Source organism: Centruroides vittatus, unplaced genomic scaffold (genome assembly GCF_030686945.1).
Source record: "Centruroides vittatus isolate TY-2023 unplaced genomic scaffold, ASM3068694v2 contig_347, whole genome shotgun sequence".
In the NCBI taxonomy this organism is placed as follows: domain Eukaryota; kingdom Metazoa; phylum Arthropoda; class Arachnida; order Scorpiones; family Buthidae; genus Centruroides; species Centruroides vittatus.
Window position 1 is genome coordinate 701,151 of NW_027122171.1, and position 16,224 is coordinate 717,374.

Sequence of the window (16,224 nt, forward strand, 5' to 3'; positions counted from 1 at the left end):
AAATGCTTACAGCTGTGTAGGAAATGTTACAGCTTGTAACCAGATAATGGCCAAGAGTAGCTGAAAACGTTTATTTATTTAACATGTTTTAAATCCTTTGTTGATCTTTATTATAAAAGATTGCTTAATTCAAATTATTAACAGTATATTTATCATAACTAGAAAAAGTTTTACTTCTAATAATTAAGAATGGTGAAAAAATTTTTATTATGAAAAAATAAAATAGCAACAATAATTTTTGTTTATAAATTTCTATTTTCAAAGAATTAAATTTGGGAAGATCTGCCAGTATAAAACAACAAAAAAACAACAAATAATATTTCCTACCTATAAAAGACAACATATTAGTAATGAAGCCACCTATTGATAGATGCTCCCAAACTTCATCAGCAGTTGAACCGAATTTAAAACAGAAGAATCATGTCCCCTGGAAAGAACAGTATACCAAAAATTTTTTCTCATAGCAATTTAAAATGCATGCAGTTAGCCAAAAATCAAAAATCTCTTCTTCCACACAAAAACTACACAGTTCTCTTGAATAACTGTTTAAGAAATTTAATGAATTACACCTTTTTTGTCTATAAAAGACACAATATTAACAATGAAGCCATCAATTGGCAGATGATCCCCTAGAAAATATAAATAGATTCGTTTTCAATAGTTTTGAGCATGAATTCCAACATCTTGGATATAATCAAGAATGTCAAGTGGAATAAGCTGCTGGATTTTTCCCTGCATCTGGAGAAAACTTGGAAGCCCATTAAATTAACCCAATTAAACCCCTATAAAATTAATGTCATTTTTACTAATGTGAAATAAGACCTTTAAGTCTACTAATCCTTTTTATTAATAAAGAAATAAACATTCTCTGTATTTCATTTGTAAAAAAAAGGCAAGCTAAAAGGTGCCTACTCTACCTACAGGCCCCCATACAAGCTCTCAATAGCCTTGGATATAATTCAAACAAAGTTGGTTTGGTTTTACTGGTATACAGCAATGTGACACATGGGTGGGTGATGAAGATGTGGCTGTACGCCATATTTTTGTACATATGTATTTTAGATTTAATTAGTTTTAATAATTTTCTCTCTTTCTTAACCCTTCTTTCTAACTTCCTTTGTTCATTGTTCTGGCTTTTGGGAACGGGGGCTTCCCACTCCCCACCCACCAGGGGGCCGTGTGGAACAAAGAGTTCGAGTGGAGGACGAGTCAAATCTGGGTCACGAAGGGTCACTTTTTCCCCGGCCGGACACGAAGAAGCACGGACGAAAACGGCGAGCTCGTGAGACGGAATTCTACGAGGGCCGAATGGAGAGCCGTGAGGTGAGGATCTGGATTTTCGAATCAGAGACACCGAAAAGAAATTATAGTAGAAGATATTTAAAACATTGACGAACCCAGAGACACGCAGAATAGAGCACCAGCCAGCATCGAGTTCAGCGAGAACAAGGGTACCCCACTATCCTATCAATTCTTCTCATTTCCTTATCTCTATACTTTTCTATCCCTAGGTTTAAGTTAGTTAAGGATCGCGCGGGTTTCATTAGTATTGTCGGGCAAGTAGTTTCCAAGAAGGTAAGCTACTTGGGTTATTGTTACTAACGGACAGTAAGAGAAATTGGACCGAGGGAATCCAAAAGAACTCATCTGTATATATTGTTTATCGCGAAATTAAATTTGTTTTAATTGAATTCACGTGTCTGTGTATTCCTATCGCGCTTCACACATCACAAAGGAAATGCCTTGAAAGAGATCTTTTATGGGAAACTGGCCACTATTTCTATGACCTAAATGGTGTTACTAACACAAAGAAATTCTGGAAAACTCCATGTAGCAAGCCTGTTAATGAGGTATGAATAATGTTGCTACCCATCCGGTTTTTAATTCATTGTCCGGGTTAACAATTAATTTTGTCCAGGATTAGATAGAAATTGTGAAATTATGATGAAACAAAGTACTAGCAAATATTTTTATAAATTTACTTTATTTTAACAGCGAAACACTTCACACTCTCACCGAAAGTTAATTCACCATCTTATGCCAACAAACATTGCAACCTGTCGATCTTTTATTTTTTTGCTTCTCAGCTCTTCAAAGCTATGTTATTTCATTTCTTAATTTAAGAATGCTCCTACACAAGTCCCTAACTGGTTTAGAACTGATGTGCACATTATTCTTTGCATCGTAAAATAACATTGTGCATGCATCAGGGGCTTCTGTTTGAACAAACCTCATCTGCCGTCCAGGTCAGCAATTTTGAAAAGGTAGCAACACTAGGTATGAACTCAACCAACTACCAGTGTTTGCTGGTTTTATCCACTGGGCTACTGGTGGGTTAATTCAAAGTTATTGTCATACTTCATATTGTATATCTCTATATTCACGAAAGATTATCACTACAGAATTACTAACATGTGTTACAGATAGTAAGTAATGAGACTAATATTATCTTTCAAATTAAAGATTATTTTACCAATACCAAGATCAATGCTGTTTTAGCTCAAAACCACTGACAGAGAGGCTGTGATAAGTTTTAGGCAAATATGGATTTTCACAGCTTTTTTTTATGTATGTATATGTATGAATTCTATCATTCAGTATGTGATACTGCACAAGGTCTGAATTCTGTGTACTGAACCAAGATCAAATATCAACAATAATATATTTGTATGCATCAGAGGTCCCTAAGAGCATGAGGCCCTAGACAGAAACAGTACTACAGTAGAGAGTCGTTCATCCAAATCAATTGGGGACTGGGGTTGTTCGGATTAGTGATTTGTTCGGATAACCGATTATGTACAAAAAAATATATTAACCTGTCTGATGTTCAAATTTTTCTCCGTTGCGTGTTGCTTCGTGTTGAATTTTCGTCGATTTTAAGCCTAACGAAAATTTTTATAATAATAATCGAGGCTATCGTATCGTTAAAAACTATTTCTTTATTTTGTACAAACAAAATAAATATATTGAAGAATATAAAAACATGAAAATTATACTTTAGAAGTAAATTTAGTATCAAAAACGTTCGATTTAACACGACACAGTCCGACTGAAAATCGTTCGGATAACCGGCGATTTGGATTACCGGGGTTCGGATTAACGACTCTCTACTGTACTTAAGACACAGATTTATATCTTGCTTTTTAATTATTCCGTCATTTATATATAAAAAAAAATTACCTATTACCTATGGTAGTTCTTCCCTTCAGGAACAGCCATTCAGGATCGAGGGATAAAATTCTCTGGGTTTGGGATTCACACAAGCCTGAGCATCATCACACAATTTGTTTTTTACAAACTAATTACTACTAAAACACTATCATAATACAAAATGCTTAACAATAGCTATTGTTCTTTATTTTGTAGAAAAGTACTATATCCATAAAAAAAACTAAAAATAATTTTCAAATAATTTATTTACTTGTAGCCCATATAAATTTTTTATCCTAGGCCAATGATGTCTCTCAACACCACTGCATCAACTAATACAAAACTGGCATTATGAATTCTCAATTATCATCATCATCTTTGAAATCTTTTAATCATATGTTTTGAACAATTAAATGAATTCTGGCTTGTATTAAAACATTAAACATAGAAATGGTTTAATTTTCAAACAGTTAATAGCATCACTTGAAATATCTTAATAAAAATTTTTGGTAGTTAATTTAATAATGATTAAATTTTTAGAAAATAAATGGAAATTCTATTATGCTATTTCACACTCCATTAGAATAATGCAGAATTGTTATGTTCCATTGGTCTTTAAAAGTAAAGATATTTTTATCACGAATAAAAAATAAATGTTACATTTGATAGCGCTACTTAAATATCTAGTGCTTTCAACTCAAAAAAGCATTAATTTTAATATTTAATGTTAGGATGGAAAAATCACGACATCTAAAACATTTAGTTTTATCTAGAAAATTTATTACAGGAATATTTTCTACTGGACTTTCTGACTGGAAAGTCTGTCATTTATCTGATTTTGTAGTGTAGAAGTGGTAAAATCAGATAAAAATTTAAAAAGTTTCAAATTTACATTTTAAAATTTATCATACTATATAATACATATATATTATGTTTCTAGTTTTAGAATTAATATTTGAATTTCTAAATAAATTGATTTGTATTGTCTGATTAAGATGTAAGCTATATCACCTTATTAAAATTTCATTAATTTTTTAAAGTTTGAAAAAAGTGTTTTGAATTTATTTCACTGAGGAGTAATATCGATTTGTGGAACCCAGGGTATATATTTATAAAAACATCAGATTTTTCTAAACATTTTTAACATTAACATTAACATAAAATTTAATTTTTGTCAATAACATAAAAGAATTCATGGCACCCTTTTCCATTTAAGACCCAGGGACATATTCACCTCCCTTATTATATGTCTGATTTGACAACTAAATTTTGAACATCATAATACTTTAACTACAAACAACAGTAATTTCATAACATTTTTACCCTACAGCGGCCATCAAAATTTATTCACTTTAACAATTTAAAAGTTACAATGTTCCATCTTTATAAGCCATAAATTTAATTGATTAAATTAAATGCATATTATATTAACATGAAAATGTTAATATAATATAAATACTAATAATATTATTATTAGTAGTATTTAATCATGATAATAATTACGGTATAGGATTGGCCCATAAGTTCTGGTGTTTTTTTTTTAAGTGAAAATTTTGCGTGAAAAATAAAATGTTTTGGCAATGCGTTTTATGTTATTCAATAGAGAATTATGCTCTCTACAAAATAGTGTGTTTAGTTTTTTTATGTTGATATACTTTTTGTTCTTTTCAGGTCAGTAAAATGGAATGTCAAGTCGACAAAAAAGAGCATTTTTGACGCCTTCTGCTTTTTGCATTTAATTGAGGTGCCAAAGCCACAGTAGCTGCTCGAGAGATTTGTGAAGTGTGTGGCAAAGAAGCAAGCCTCTTAGGAAGGGGTCAAAAATGCTCTTTTTTGTCAACTTTACACTCCATTATTGACCTGAAAAGAACAAAAAGTATATCAGAATAAAAAACTAAACACACTATTTTGTAGAGAGCATAATTTGCTATTGAATAACATAAAATGCATTGCCAAAACTACATTTCTCATGCAAAATTTTCACTTAAAAAAAAAACACCAGAACTTATGGGCCAACCCAATATAAGGTAACAATTATTATTATTATGGTATAATATCTTGTATCAGATTAATATTGTACAAGATTCTAATTTAATTCTATTAAATTAGAAAATTTTGCCATAATAATTTTACAAGATTTGCATGCAGTGGAGTGATGATTCACTCTCTGCACAACTTTCGTATGTCAGAGTACTCTGATTAATACACATTATTATTAACAAACGCTCAGATATCTTATCAGTTTTTAATTCAATTCATATTTACAATTAATTATAATGATATATTTTCATGAAGTAAATCAAATTATACACAACAGATTATTATAATTTTGGCATCAATAATTTGTTCTCTGGATATACAAAAATTTTTCTAATGATAAGGATCAAAAATAAAATTAAAGCTAACTTTATACAAAATAGTTTGAACTACTACTTAATAGCTCTTAAAATAGAGAATTAGGAATTCAACAATCGAAATTGAATATACACTTGCACTTGAACAACAAAAATAACAAAATTCCTCATTTTATAGATTCTCTACTGGATCCTTTTAAAATACAGACATATATTCTGAATATTGTAATTTTTAGATATCTGCTTATAAATAGTAAAAACAAGAAACTTTTTTCTTTTTGCTTGTAAGTAAATGTTAAAAGGATTTTAGTTTCTTTATACTATTGGTATACATAGCAAAACTTTAAAAATATCTAGAATATAAAATAATCTTTGAATTATCACCTCTTCATTCTTAGGAAATCAAATAAGAGAATCATCTTTTCTATATTGTATGAAATGTTAGGAGCAGCATAAATATAAACCAAATCAAATCTTAGCCATTGAAACAACTTAATGCACTTTTGATACATGATACAACTTAATGCACTTTTCTGATCATCTTTTTTCTCTACCATATTGAAATACTCATTGAAAATGGGCTAAATAGACCTGATAACTAAAAAAGAACAAATAATGAAGAAAAATCTTTATCTAACAAGATGTAAATCTATACAATCCCCCTTAGTTGAGACACACATATTGGCCATCTTAACACAATATTTAATTTCTAAAATATTAAAAATATTCTGAATAGAAAAAAGAAAAATAAAAAATACTTTCATTTTTCAACATTAGTAACAAGTAGTAACTATCTTTGATTAAATTTGAAGATAGTTACTACTTAATTTGTATTTCTTTACAACCATTTTTGTTCCTACTATCTATAAAAATAATTTACTAAATTGATTAACATATCAATGATAATGAAATTCACTAAATAATCTTACAAAAAGAATATGAGTTATTTTATAATTCAACAACAACAACATTCTATATATTATTTTTTTCTTGTATTACTTTCATTATTTCTAGTTTTCTAGCTCTAAAACAACAATTCCCATTTTTTAGTTGTCATCCCTTGACATACTGGTTGATCATAAGATTGTCCAGAAATATCATTCACAATCAATAAGCAGTGAGATAGGATGTGAAAGATCATAACTTGCCAGTTGAGAAAAACTCTAAGTCAACCTGACAGCATTTACTATTCTAAAAAAAACAATTTTCAAAGTTGTTCTGAATTGTTTATACTTTATAACTGTTAAAAACCATATCCTCATGGGTATCTGCATAGGGGGCAAATGAGATACTTGCCCCTGTAAAAATTTCACAAACTATAATCGCAAAAATGATTGAGATATGTAACATTACACCCTCGACTGTGGGACCACTTTGATGCAGTTCCATAATCTGCTTATGGAAAAAAATCCCAAAAAATTATATAATTAAATAAAAATTTATTAATCTAATTATTTATCTCCAAGCACTTCTTTCACAAGAAAATTTTCTGCAGAAGCCCACCCTTATCCTTGTAACTTTTTAAGCAATTACAATATAAGTATTATTAAGCTTAAATAACTATATTAATTTTAATCAATACACTAGTAAATAAAATGCTATTTAAATCAATACAAAACTACATAATGCATTTTCTTTCCTGTTAAAAAAATTGAAGAAGGGTGCATTTATCTCTGCAATTTATTCATCACAATATTTATTATATTATGTACTTAAGAAGATTTACATAAATCTTTTCTTTCAAGAATAATATTATTATTTCATATAATTTAAATAAAAAAGATATTTATTAAATTACATTCTAACTACTTAAATTTTTATCACATTTTTCTCTCATTTTTAGATATAAATAAAAAAAATTGACAAGAAGAATTGAATTTCATTATATCATTAAGGTTTCTATTAATGATTTTTCTTTTCCATTTGAAATTAATGAAATAAATCTAATGGCTTAATTCATATATACAAATGAAACAATATTCAATAAATTAATCAAAATAAACAGTTCACATTTGTTGTTCTTATATCAGATTTATATAATAAAATAAACAAAAATAAAATTAAATATAATTGTAATTGTTATATAAATATTCCTAATAAATTTAAATATAATAACATTCACTATCAATAACAACTCTAAATAATATTTAAATGACAAATCTTATATATTTTACACAAATTGTCTTTAAATCAATATTTATTCATTTATTTTTTAATTCCAAATAATTTCAATATACCAAAACATCTTAGCATGATTACTCCTATCTGTGGAATACTGTATTTTAATTTTACATGACAATCTCCTATATTGATTAATAAATTCATATGATAAGATTTATTATTAAAAAATTTTATTAAATAAATGTATGGGAATGAACTTTATAGATTATTAATAAATTTTCCTTGTATAACATTCATGACTTTGTTGATTATTAATCAAATTTATTATATATTTCTGTCTCTTAGTCGTGATTTTATCCTCTAAAGAGCCAATCTCTATTCCTAATATTTGATTTGACATAGTGTATTTATTGACTATTCTTGATTTATATATATTTTTTTTTTATAATGTAATCACTTTAATTTTTCCTTACAGAATCACAATCATTATGTAATTTCCATTGTTAACAGATATAGATCAATAGATTAATATTATAATAGTTTTTACAAGTATAAAAATAAGGAAAATTGAAAAATTATCAAAGAGTAATTTTAAATAATTGAAGCCATTAGAATAATTTTAAAGTATCCATTTTATTTTCATATTTATTTTTTCCCATTACTTATATATCTAATTTCTAAATGTAAAATTTATTCTTGACCATTTCTTAATTATACAAATTCCTCTTCAGAAAATTCAATTTTAAATGGAATAAATTTATAATAATTAAATGTGAAGTAATAATTACCAGAGAGAATAATTTCGACTAATGTTCCATCAGAAACTTCGGAAGCAACATTTATTGGCAATAACAAATTTCCAGATTTGTATTCATGCCGGAAGAGAATTAAGCGTTCATTTAATCTGTTCAGTCCATGATCTGGAAACTGTAAAAATTAAATTAAATTAAATTTTATTTTCCAAATTATATTTTTCTTAAAATTGAATTTAGTCTATTTTTAAAAAATTTATAATAATAATAATAATAATAATAATAATAATAATTACTTTTTTATTAATAAAATCACAAGCAAGATCTTTTAAAGTTTTTAAATTCAAATCAGCAATGTTAACTGTGACAGTATCTTTGGCCAAACCAGACTGGAGAATAAAAGTTATCTCATCTGGAAGATTTAAAACTGGCAAATCCATAATCTGTAAAGAAATAAAAATATACTTTAAATTAAATATGTTTATGTAAATTATTATTATTATTTTATGTTGGCAGATAGCTAGCTACAGACACAGTAAAGCAGGGATGGGCAACCCGCGGCCCTCGGGGCCGCATGCGGCCCGCAGTAATATTTTTTGCGGCCCGCGTAGCATAAAATATGAATAAATATATCAATTTCCCAGCTTAATGATATATTCAAAAAAAATTCAAACGTTATTTTCTACAACTTATACTCGTGAAAAGTTTTTTCGCAATGAATTTAGTAAAAATTAAAACAAGAAACCGGCTAACACACACATCCGAACTAATTTAAAACTAGCGGTGACTAATATTTAACCAAATATTTCCGATATATTACATTTAAATCGGTGCCAGAAGCTATATTAAGTATACATATGCTAATTTATAATTATATACGAATAAAGAATTGTGATTTACCGACAGTTCCCCCCCTCTTCTCTCTTGTGTGCGGCCCACGTCAGTTCAAGTTTTGAAATGCGGCCCTTACGTAGAAAAAGGTTGCCCATCCCTGCAGTAAAGTATCAACCCAATGATGTGAGAATCCAAGTTCATATCTGCTCAAGTGCTTATCATTGACAAGAGATGGGAACTAATACACTCACACCCTTTCGAGCAGCAGAACAGTATTTGAGAGATGGGAAATGACAACATCACCAGAGTTAAAATCAACATTACCAGTTCCTTAGCCACGATGTCGTAGAAGAGAAACAGTGTTTTTAAACTGATGAAGGATGGGGAATAATACATTTCTTTATTTTAAATACTTATAACCAAAACTAAGATATATTTATTTTAAACTGCATAAAAAGAATTTTCTAATTTAAAATGACTAACATTTGATTCAATTCCACTTATTATAACTAACAATGTCAGTAGGTTAAATAAAAAAATTCTACTAATATAAAAAAAAAATAAGTAGGATAAAAGCAGTTAATTATGAATAACATTTATACTTTTTTGAGTATTATTGTACATTTTTCTACACTGAAAAATAATTCATTCAACACTAAATTCACTCAAATTTACTTACCACATTCACTCAAGTTCAGAAGTCGATGCCTCCAGGTTTGCAAAAGTCATTACAATTGAACACATATTTTGTTATTTGTCTAACATTCTTACAGTAATTTCAATATAATTAGAAGCTCCACACTGCTTCAAATCATATTGAAATAATTATCAGATAGTCTATTGTAGAAAAATATAATAAAAATTCAGTGAAATATATCTTACAGAAAGAACTGTTTTGTATTTAAAAATTATAATATAGAACTAAAAAATAAATAAAAAAAATAAACTTATCTGAAGAATGATAGTCAAATACATAGACAATTTCTTCTTTCAAACATACAATAGAAAGAATTATACATAAATATCAATCATATTAAAAAAATAAAAATAAATAAATTTGTTATTATTATAAATAGTATCACTGGTGGTTTGAAGAAAAAAAAAATTTTCAATATTATAAATTTAAAATAAAAAATTCTCGTGATAGAAAGGTCAAATCCACATTTACTAGCAATTTTTTTTATAATAATTTTATTATTATAAAAAAAGGGATGTTTTCAGTCATTTTGAGTGATCATCTTCAGTTTATATGTTCTATAAATTGAATGATAAATTCTTTAAATCAAATGATTGAATTTAAAAGATTAGATCATTCAATTTATCAAATGTATAAACCTGAAGATAATCACTCGAATTGAAACACATTTATTTTTTGTAATAAAATTTGTTGTTGGTGAATATAAGTTTCAACATTTTATATTTCTAATCAGTTATTAATTTTATTATTATTATCAAAGATAAATAAATATATATCTTATATTGATTCTTATTTTCAAATGTCATCATCTTACCTAAACTTCTTATCAATAGACACGTATATAAACCGACATTATATAAATCTTCTTATATCTAAATGCATAAAGAAGTCAGAATTTTTCATAAAGTCTTTGTGGAATGTGTATATATTGAAAAGATTGTACGTATGAGAAAAAAGAGACGTTTTTACTGTATAAAATTATTGAGAACAGCCAGTATTGCAAAAATAAGCTCATTTTTTATATCATTGGTGTCCCTTAAATAGAGAAAAATCTGTTTACTACAAGAGAAGATAAGTTTCATTTTTACAAAAAGCAGAATTCAATAATAAATTCAATAAGCACATCAATGCTTATTGAATTTATTATGTTTAAACCAGAAATAAATCATCTGTACGAATGCTATATAATTTAACAACAATACGCATTGTTATTAAGGTTATTAAATAATAGTAATTGTCTTTGTAATCATTAATATAATATCAATTATTAATAATAATCAATGAAATAATCTCACACAACTATAAAATTAAATTAAAATAAATGGTCTATATATTTTTTAAATAATATCAAATTTAGTTTAATTTAATTACATATTTAAACTGGAATTAAAAATTTTATATCTTTGAAATAAATCCAATAAGGGATAAGGAAACATTAACAGTAGGGTGTAACTAAAAAGTGGCAACAGTCTTATAAATTCTCTTCTGACTGCTTAAATAAAAATTAATGAATTTTACCCTTCAATAATCTATCATCTTTATTGAAAAATGAAGAAGATAAATTATAAATGATAATTTTTACTGAATAAGTGAAGATAATATATTTAAAAAAAACATATTCAAAAACAACACAGTATTTTAATAGCCAGAGGAAAAAAAAGGATAAGAATCACTCTGCATCCTGGATGGATCACAGCATCCTCGGGGCATTCTCACTAAACCTCTCCAGCATCCCCGATGACTGCTTTCAACATCTATTGATCTTTTCGACCCGACAAACAATCTAAATCTAAAAGACTCAAGCAAACTCAATTATCCTGCGAATTAAGGTTAAAATATTCTCCATTAAATGTATCTTGCATCCTCACTCATTGATTGACAACTACATCACACTTATCATAGTATATTACTTAAACATTTGTTATGATCAACTTAATCTTCTTACATAAAACGCTTATAACTAGAAAAATTGATAACATTAAAAAGTTTAGAGATAATTAGATATAGAAGATGACATTCTCTTACGTTTCTCACGCTGAATCTCCCTTCGTCTTCTTTACTGGGTGGAAAGAACAAACATTATTGCCTCTCACTCCAGTTAGATGGCACCACTATCTATTAGAGTTATCATATACAAATTAACTGAGAAGCAATAACAATAAAATACATCACTTAAAACAATAACAATAATTTTTTAAAAATATATAATTTCATACTAATAAATTTAAATGTAATAAATTTAAGATTATAATTATAATAATAATATATTTAAAAATTAAAATTTATGATAATTATTATACATGTTAAAAATAAACATTTAAAGATTTAAAAAGTTATTTAAAGAAAATGCTTCATTAAAATCACTAATTTAGGATTATGAGAGTCAATTCTTTTTTTCTAAATTGTAATTCATGCTAATTAAATATAATAGATGTTAATATTAAATACAAATTCATCTATATTTAATACAAGGTTGTGTTGAAATTAGATATTTAAATGCTAAATTTAAATTTTTAAAAATTGTACATAAATTATTCACTTTTAAACTGGAATTTATAAGATAAAATTTTATTTTTCTGGTTTAAAATTGTTTTAAAATTTAAAATTTTCTTTAAAATTAAATCTTAAGCAACTTTTTATCCTATAAATTCCCAATTAAAAGTAAATGGTAATTAATGTAATATAAATTTTAAAAAATAGTAGTAAATAATTCATGTATAATTTAATAAACTCTAATCTTAATTAGATTTTTTTAATTTATCTCAGCAATTTTTATACTGTAAATTCCAAATTAAAAATAAATAAATAGACCTTAATTTATGTATAATTTTATAATTTCATACAATTATTTAATTCAAAATTTTTAAAGTTTAAATTAAACTGAGCTTTAGGCTTTAAAACTTTCAAAAATATGAAATAAAACAAAACGAAATGAAATTTCTTATTACTAAACTTTAACAACTTTGTTATCAGCCATACAATTTTCTGAGAAATGAAAATAAACAATTTCCGGTGAGATGAAAAAAATAATAATAATGTTAATAAAAACAAAAAATAAAAAAATGCCTCAAGAAATTTATTATAAACTTCAAACATTTATTTTAAAATTTTCTAAAAAGTTTTGTTGATAGTAAAACAGTTTTATTACTCAAGTACCAAGAAGAACTAACAATAAAAGTTTATGATAATTCTAAAAAAATAGCATTTAATTCATAAAATTCAATATTAAATTCGAATTTCATTTTATTTTCTCTTGAATTTGTTGCTTTTGTACGGTTATTAACCTTTTGTAAATTTAATTATTCTCGATTCAGTTACATTTAACATCTGTTTATAACCAAGGCGAGAAGATCCACTTACAAGTGTTAATTACTTTTTTCAGGAAACAAAAATTAATATCTTCATGATAAAACTTGAAGAATTGTTTCCTTCTTCCCACTTTCTATGCTCCTATTTAACTTGAAAATAAATCTTCATCACTGGAGAGAAGTAATAATAAACTCAAAAATATGTTTTTGTAATTACAATTTTAATTAATTTAACAAAAACAAAATTACAAACTTTGTTATTCCCTCTTTTTTTATTTACTGCGCTTTGTTTACAGCATGATTAATTAATTAATAAATTGTGTTTCTATCTCATATTACCTATAAAACAATTAATCATTAAGCTATCAATTGTACTGTACATATAATTAATGATATTGTAGACATAATGTTTTTTTTTAAACTTTAAACGCGATTAACTAGGCCAACAATATAAGTAATTAATAGTTGTAATTAATATCAACTGTGTATACACAATTAATTGTAATTATAATATAATTTATTAATTGTACTGTACATGCGATCAATACCCTTAATTATAATTGTTAACTAGTATTGTTGGTACGATTAATTGTATTGTTAAAATTCAAAAAAATACAATTGTTAGTTTAATAATTGTATACAAAACACAATTGATAGTTGTGCTAATTAAACAATTAATTGCATTGTTAAAATTTAAACACTAAGTTACGATACAGTACGATTAATTGTTAATTAATTAATGTGTTGTAAACACAGTATTTTCTAAACTTTAACAAGTGTCTACGATTACTTCATTTAATAAGCAGAAAAAATTGCTATAAAGTTAATTATGTTTACACGATTAATATTTACTGCAATCAAATGTTGTTTCGTGTTTTCCAGACATTAATCCTCTTCTACAGACTTAAATGATGTTGCTCCAAATCTCAATTGACAGTTTAACTACGTTTTGCTAATTGGAATCGGTTGCTACTGGATTAAATTAAATCTTTTTTTATTAAACTTACCGAGCTAAATTAGATATAATTCATTTAAATAGATATTCTTGGAGTTATTCTTCAGTCGCCTGAAGATCCGAGTATTCGTGCTTGCAAGAAATTTCGATTGGATTTGAAGAATGAAGAATTGATTCCCTAGTTTTATAACTCTGTCTCGATGAAAAATAATGGATAAATTTACCGTTACAACAGAATTTTTCACAAATATCATTTGTTTTGCAAGCTGATTTATAGAAGAAATTTATCTCGCGACACTCGACGCTTATATAATGTCTAGCACTGGACAGTATGTCGCAATATGTGTCTGCGAGGATCAAGAAGATTAAAATAGGCTCCAGATCAGCAGAGGATTTACAAGGCATAAAAAAACCTTGATAAAATAAAAAAACAAAAGAAAAACTGCTGCCATTACATCTAATATAAATGAAAAACGACTCTTATTGCACATCACATAACTTGGCGCCGTTGATTCTGTAAATTTAAAAAAAGATAGACAATTCAGCGAAGGTTACTAACCTAATTATTAAATGGGGATGTAAGAACAGAGAAAAATGCAACTGTAATAAATAAAAGTATCTAATTTTGTTACGAAAATTTATCCATGTAATCAGTTAATAAGAGTAAATATGGACCCTTCTACCATAACTCGACCATTGTAGGTATCGTTGTTATGCCAACAAGTGTAGTTGAAGAAGTTCTGTACAATGAATAACATTTCATTTAAGTTTCCTTACCTGCAGGAGGTATGTATTACATTCTTCTTTATTTTTATAGTTATTGCAGAAACATATTACAGAAGTGCATTGTGCTGTTGTAAAATACACCAAGTTACGTCTACAACGCAATTAACTATGTATACAACACAACCGTTAATTAATTGGCACGATTAATTGTGTTGTTAATGCTTAAACAAAATTAAGACACGATACAAAGTGATGAAATATGGATTAATGGTGTTGTAAACACGGTACTTTAAACTTTAACGATGTTCAATTCTTTTAATATCGAAGATTAAAGTCAATAGATGTAATGTCATGTCAATTTAATAATGTTAATGAGGGTTGTAAAAGGAAAATTTCTTAATTTTATAGTCTTGTCACTATCAAAAATATTGGGTAGAATTACTTTTCGTATTTAGCAACTTATATTTATTATCATATATTATAAGAGCCTATTCAGTTTAAAATAAAGATTTAGTAATAATTTTTTACTTTCCTGGCTGTGATCATAACAGAGGGTAAATATGACTCACCCCCAAGATTTTTGGACTCAAGAGACCTCGAGAAATACAAAAAAAATTTGGGGATTTTTCCTGTATGTATGGATGTTAATATGTGTGGAGGGGCGCGATTATGTTCAACCACTTCAAAGCTTAATAATTTCTGTGCCTTTTGGCGAAATTTTCTGAAATTTTGCAGGGAGATTTGTGTATTGGGGATCGACGCTATTAAATTTTGGTGGTTAACAGTCGAGGGTGTCGTATCTCGAGTGGGGTCGAACTTCATGAAGATTTTACTCGTTTTTAGCATTTTTATAAAACTCGTCTCTACTCTCAAAATTAAGCTTTTGCCATTTTATAATTCAAATAGTTTTTTAAATAAAATCTCATAACAGATGGAGCCGTACATAATTTTAACTTTTTTGCCGGGAAAGCTACGCAACCCATTGCTGGATTTTTTCATAGTACTCTATAGAGCGATAATAATAACTTTCTTGTTTTACATTTAGTGGCATTCTGTACATTTATGATACAAATCTATTAAATTGTGTAAACACATAAATACATTTTTCTTAGATTTGTTACTTTATACTATCGAAATATTAACGTTTCGTTATTGCTACGAGGAGAAACGTTAAAATTTCAATATAAACCTGGAAAATAGCATTAGCATTGTGTAAATTTTCAATATAAAATTGTAAAAATTAATTATTTTAATCCCTTGTCGATTGGTTTAGCATTTAATTAAGTTAAACAAGTTCCGTATCGATTTGCATATTAATTAAAGGAAT

The 16,224-nt window shown here is 26.8% G+C and overlaps 1 protein-coding gene across 1 annotated transcript in view; it reads right to left on the bottom strand.

Annotated features, from left to right (window-relative positions):
* Window positions 1–16,224, bottom strand: part of LOC136974302 (serine/threonine-protein kinase D3-like) — an 86,901-nt gene that overhangs the window by 60,780 nt on the left and 9,897 nt on the right. The window contains 3 exon segments of the mRNA XM_067269140.1: window positions 8,414–8,552; window positions 8,674–8,820; window positions 11,934–12,023. Of these exon segments, the coding sequence (XP_067125241.1) occupies window positions 8,414–8,552; window positions 8,674–8,817 (283 nt within the window). The 5' untranslated portion in view covers window positions 8,818–8,820; window positions 11,934–12,023.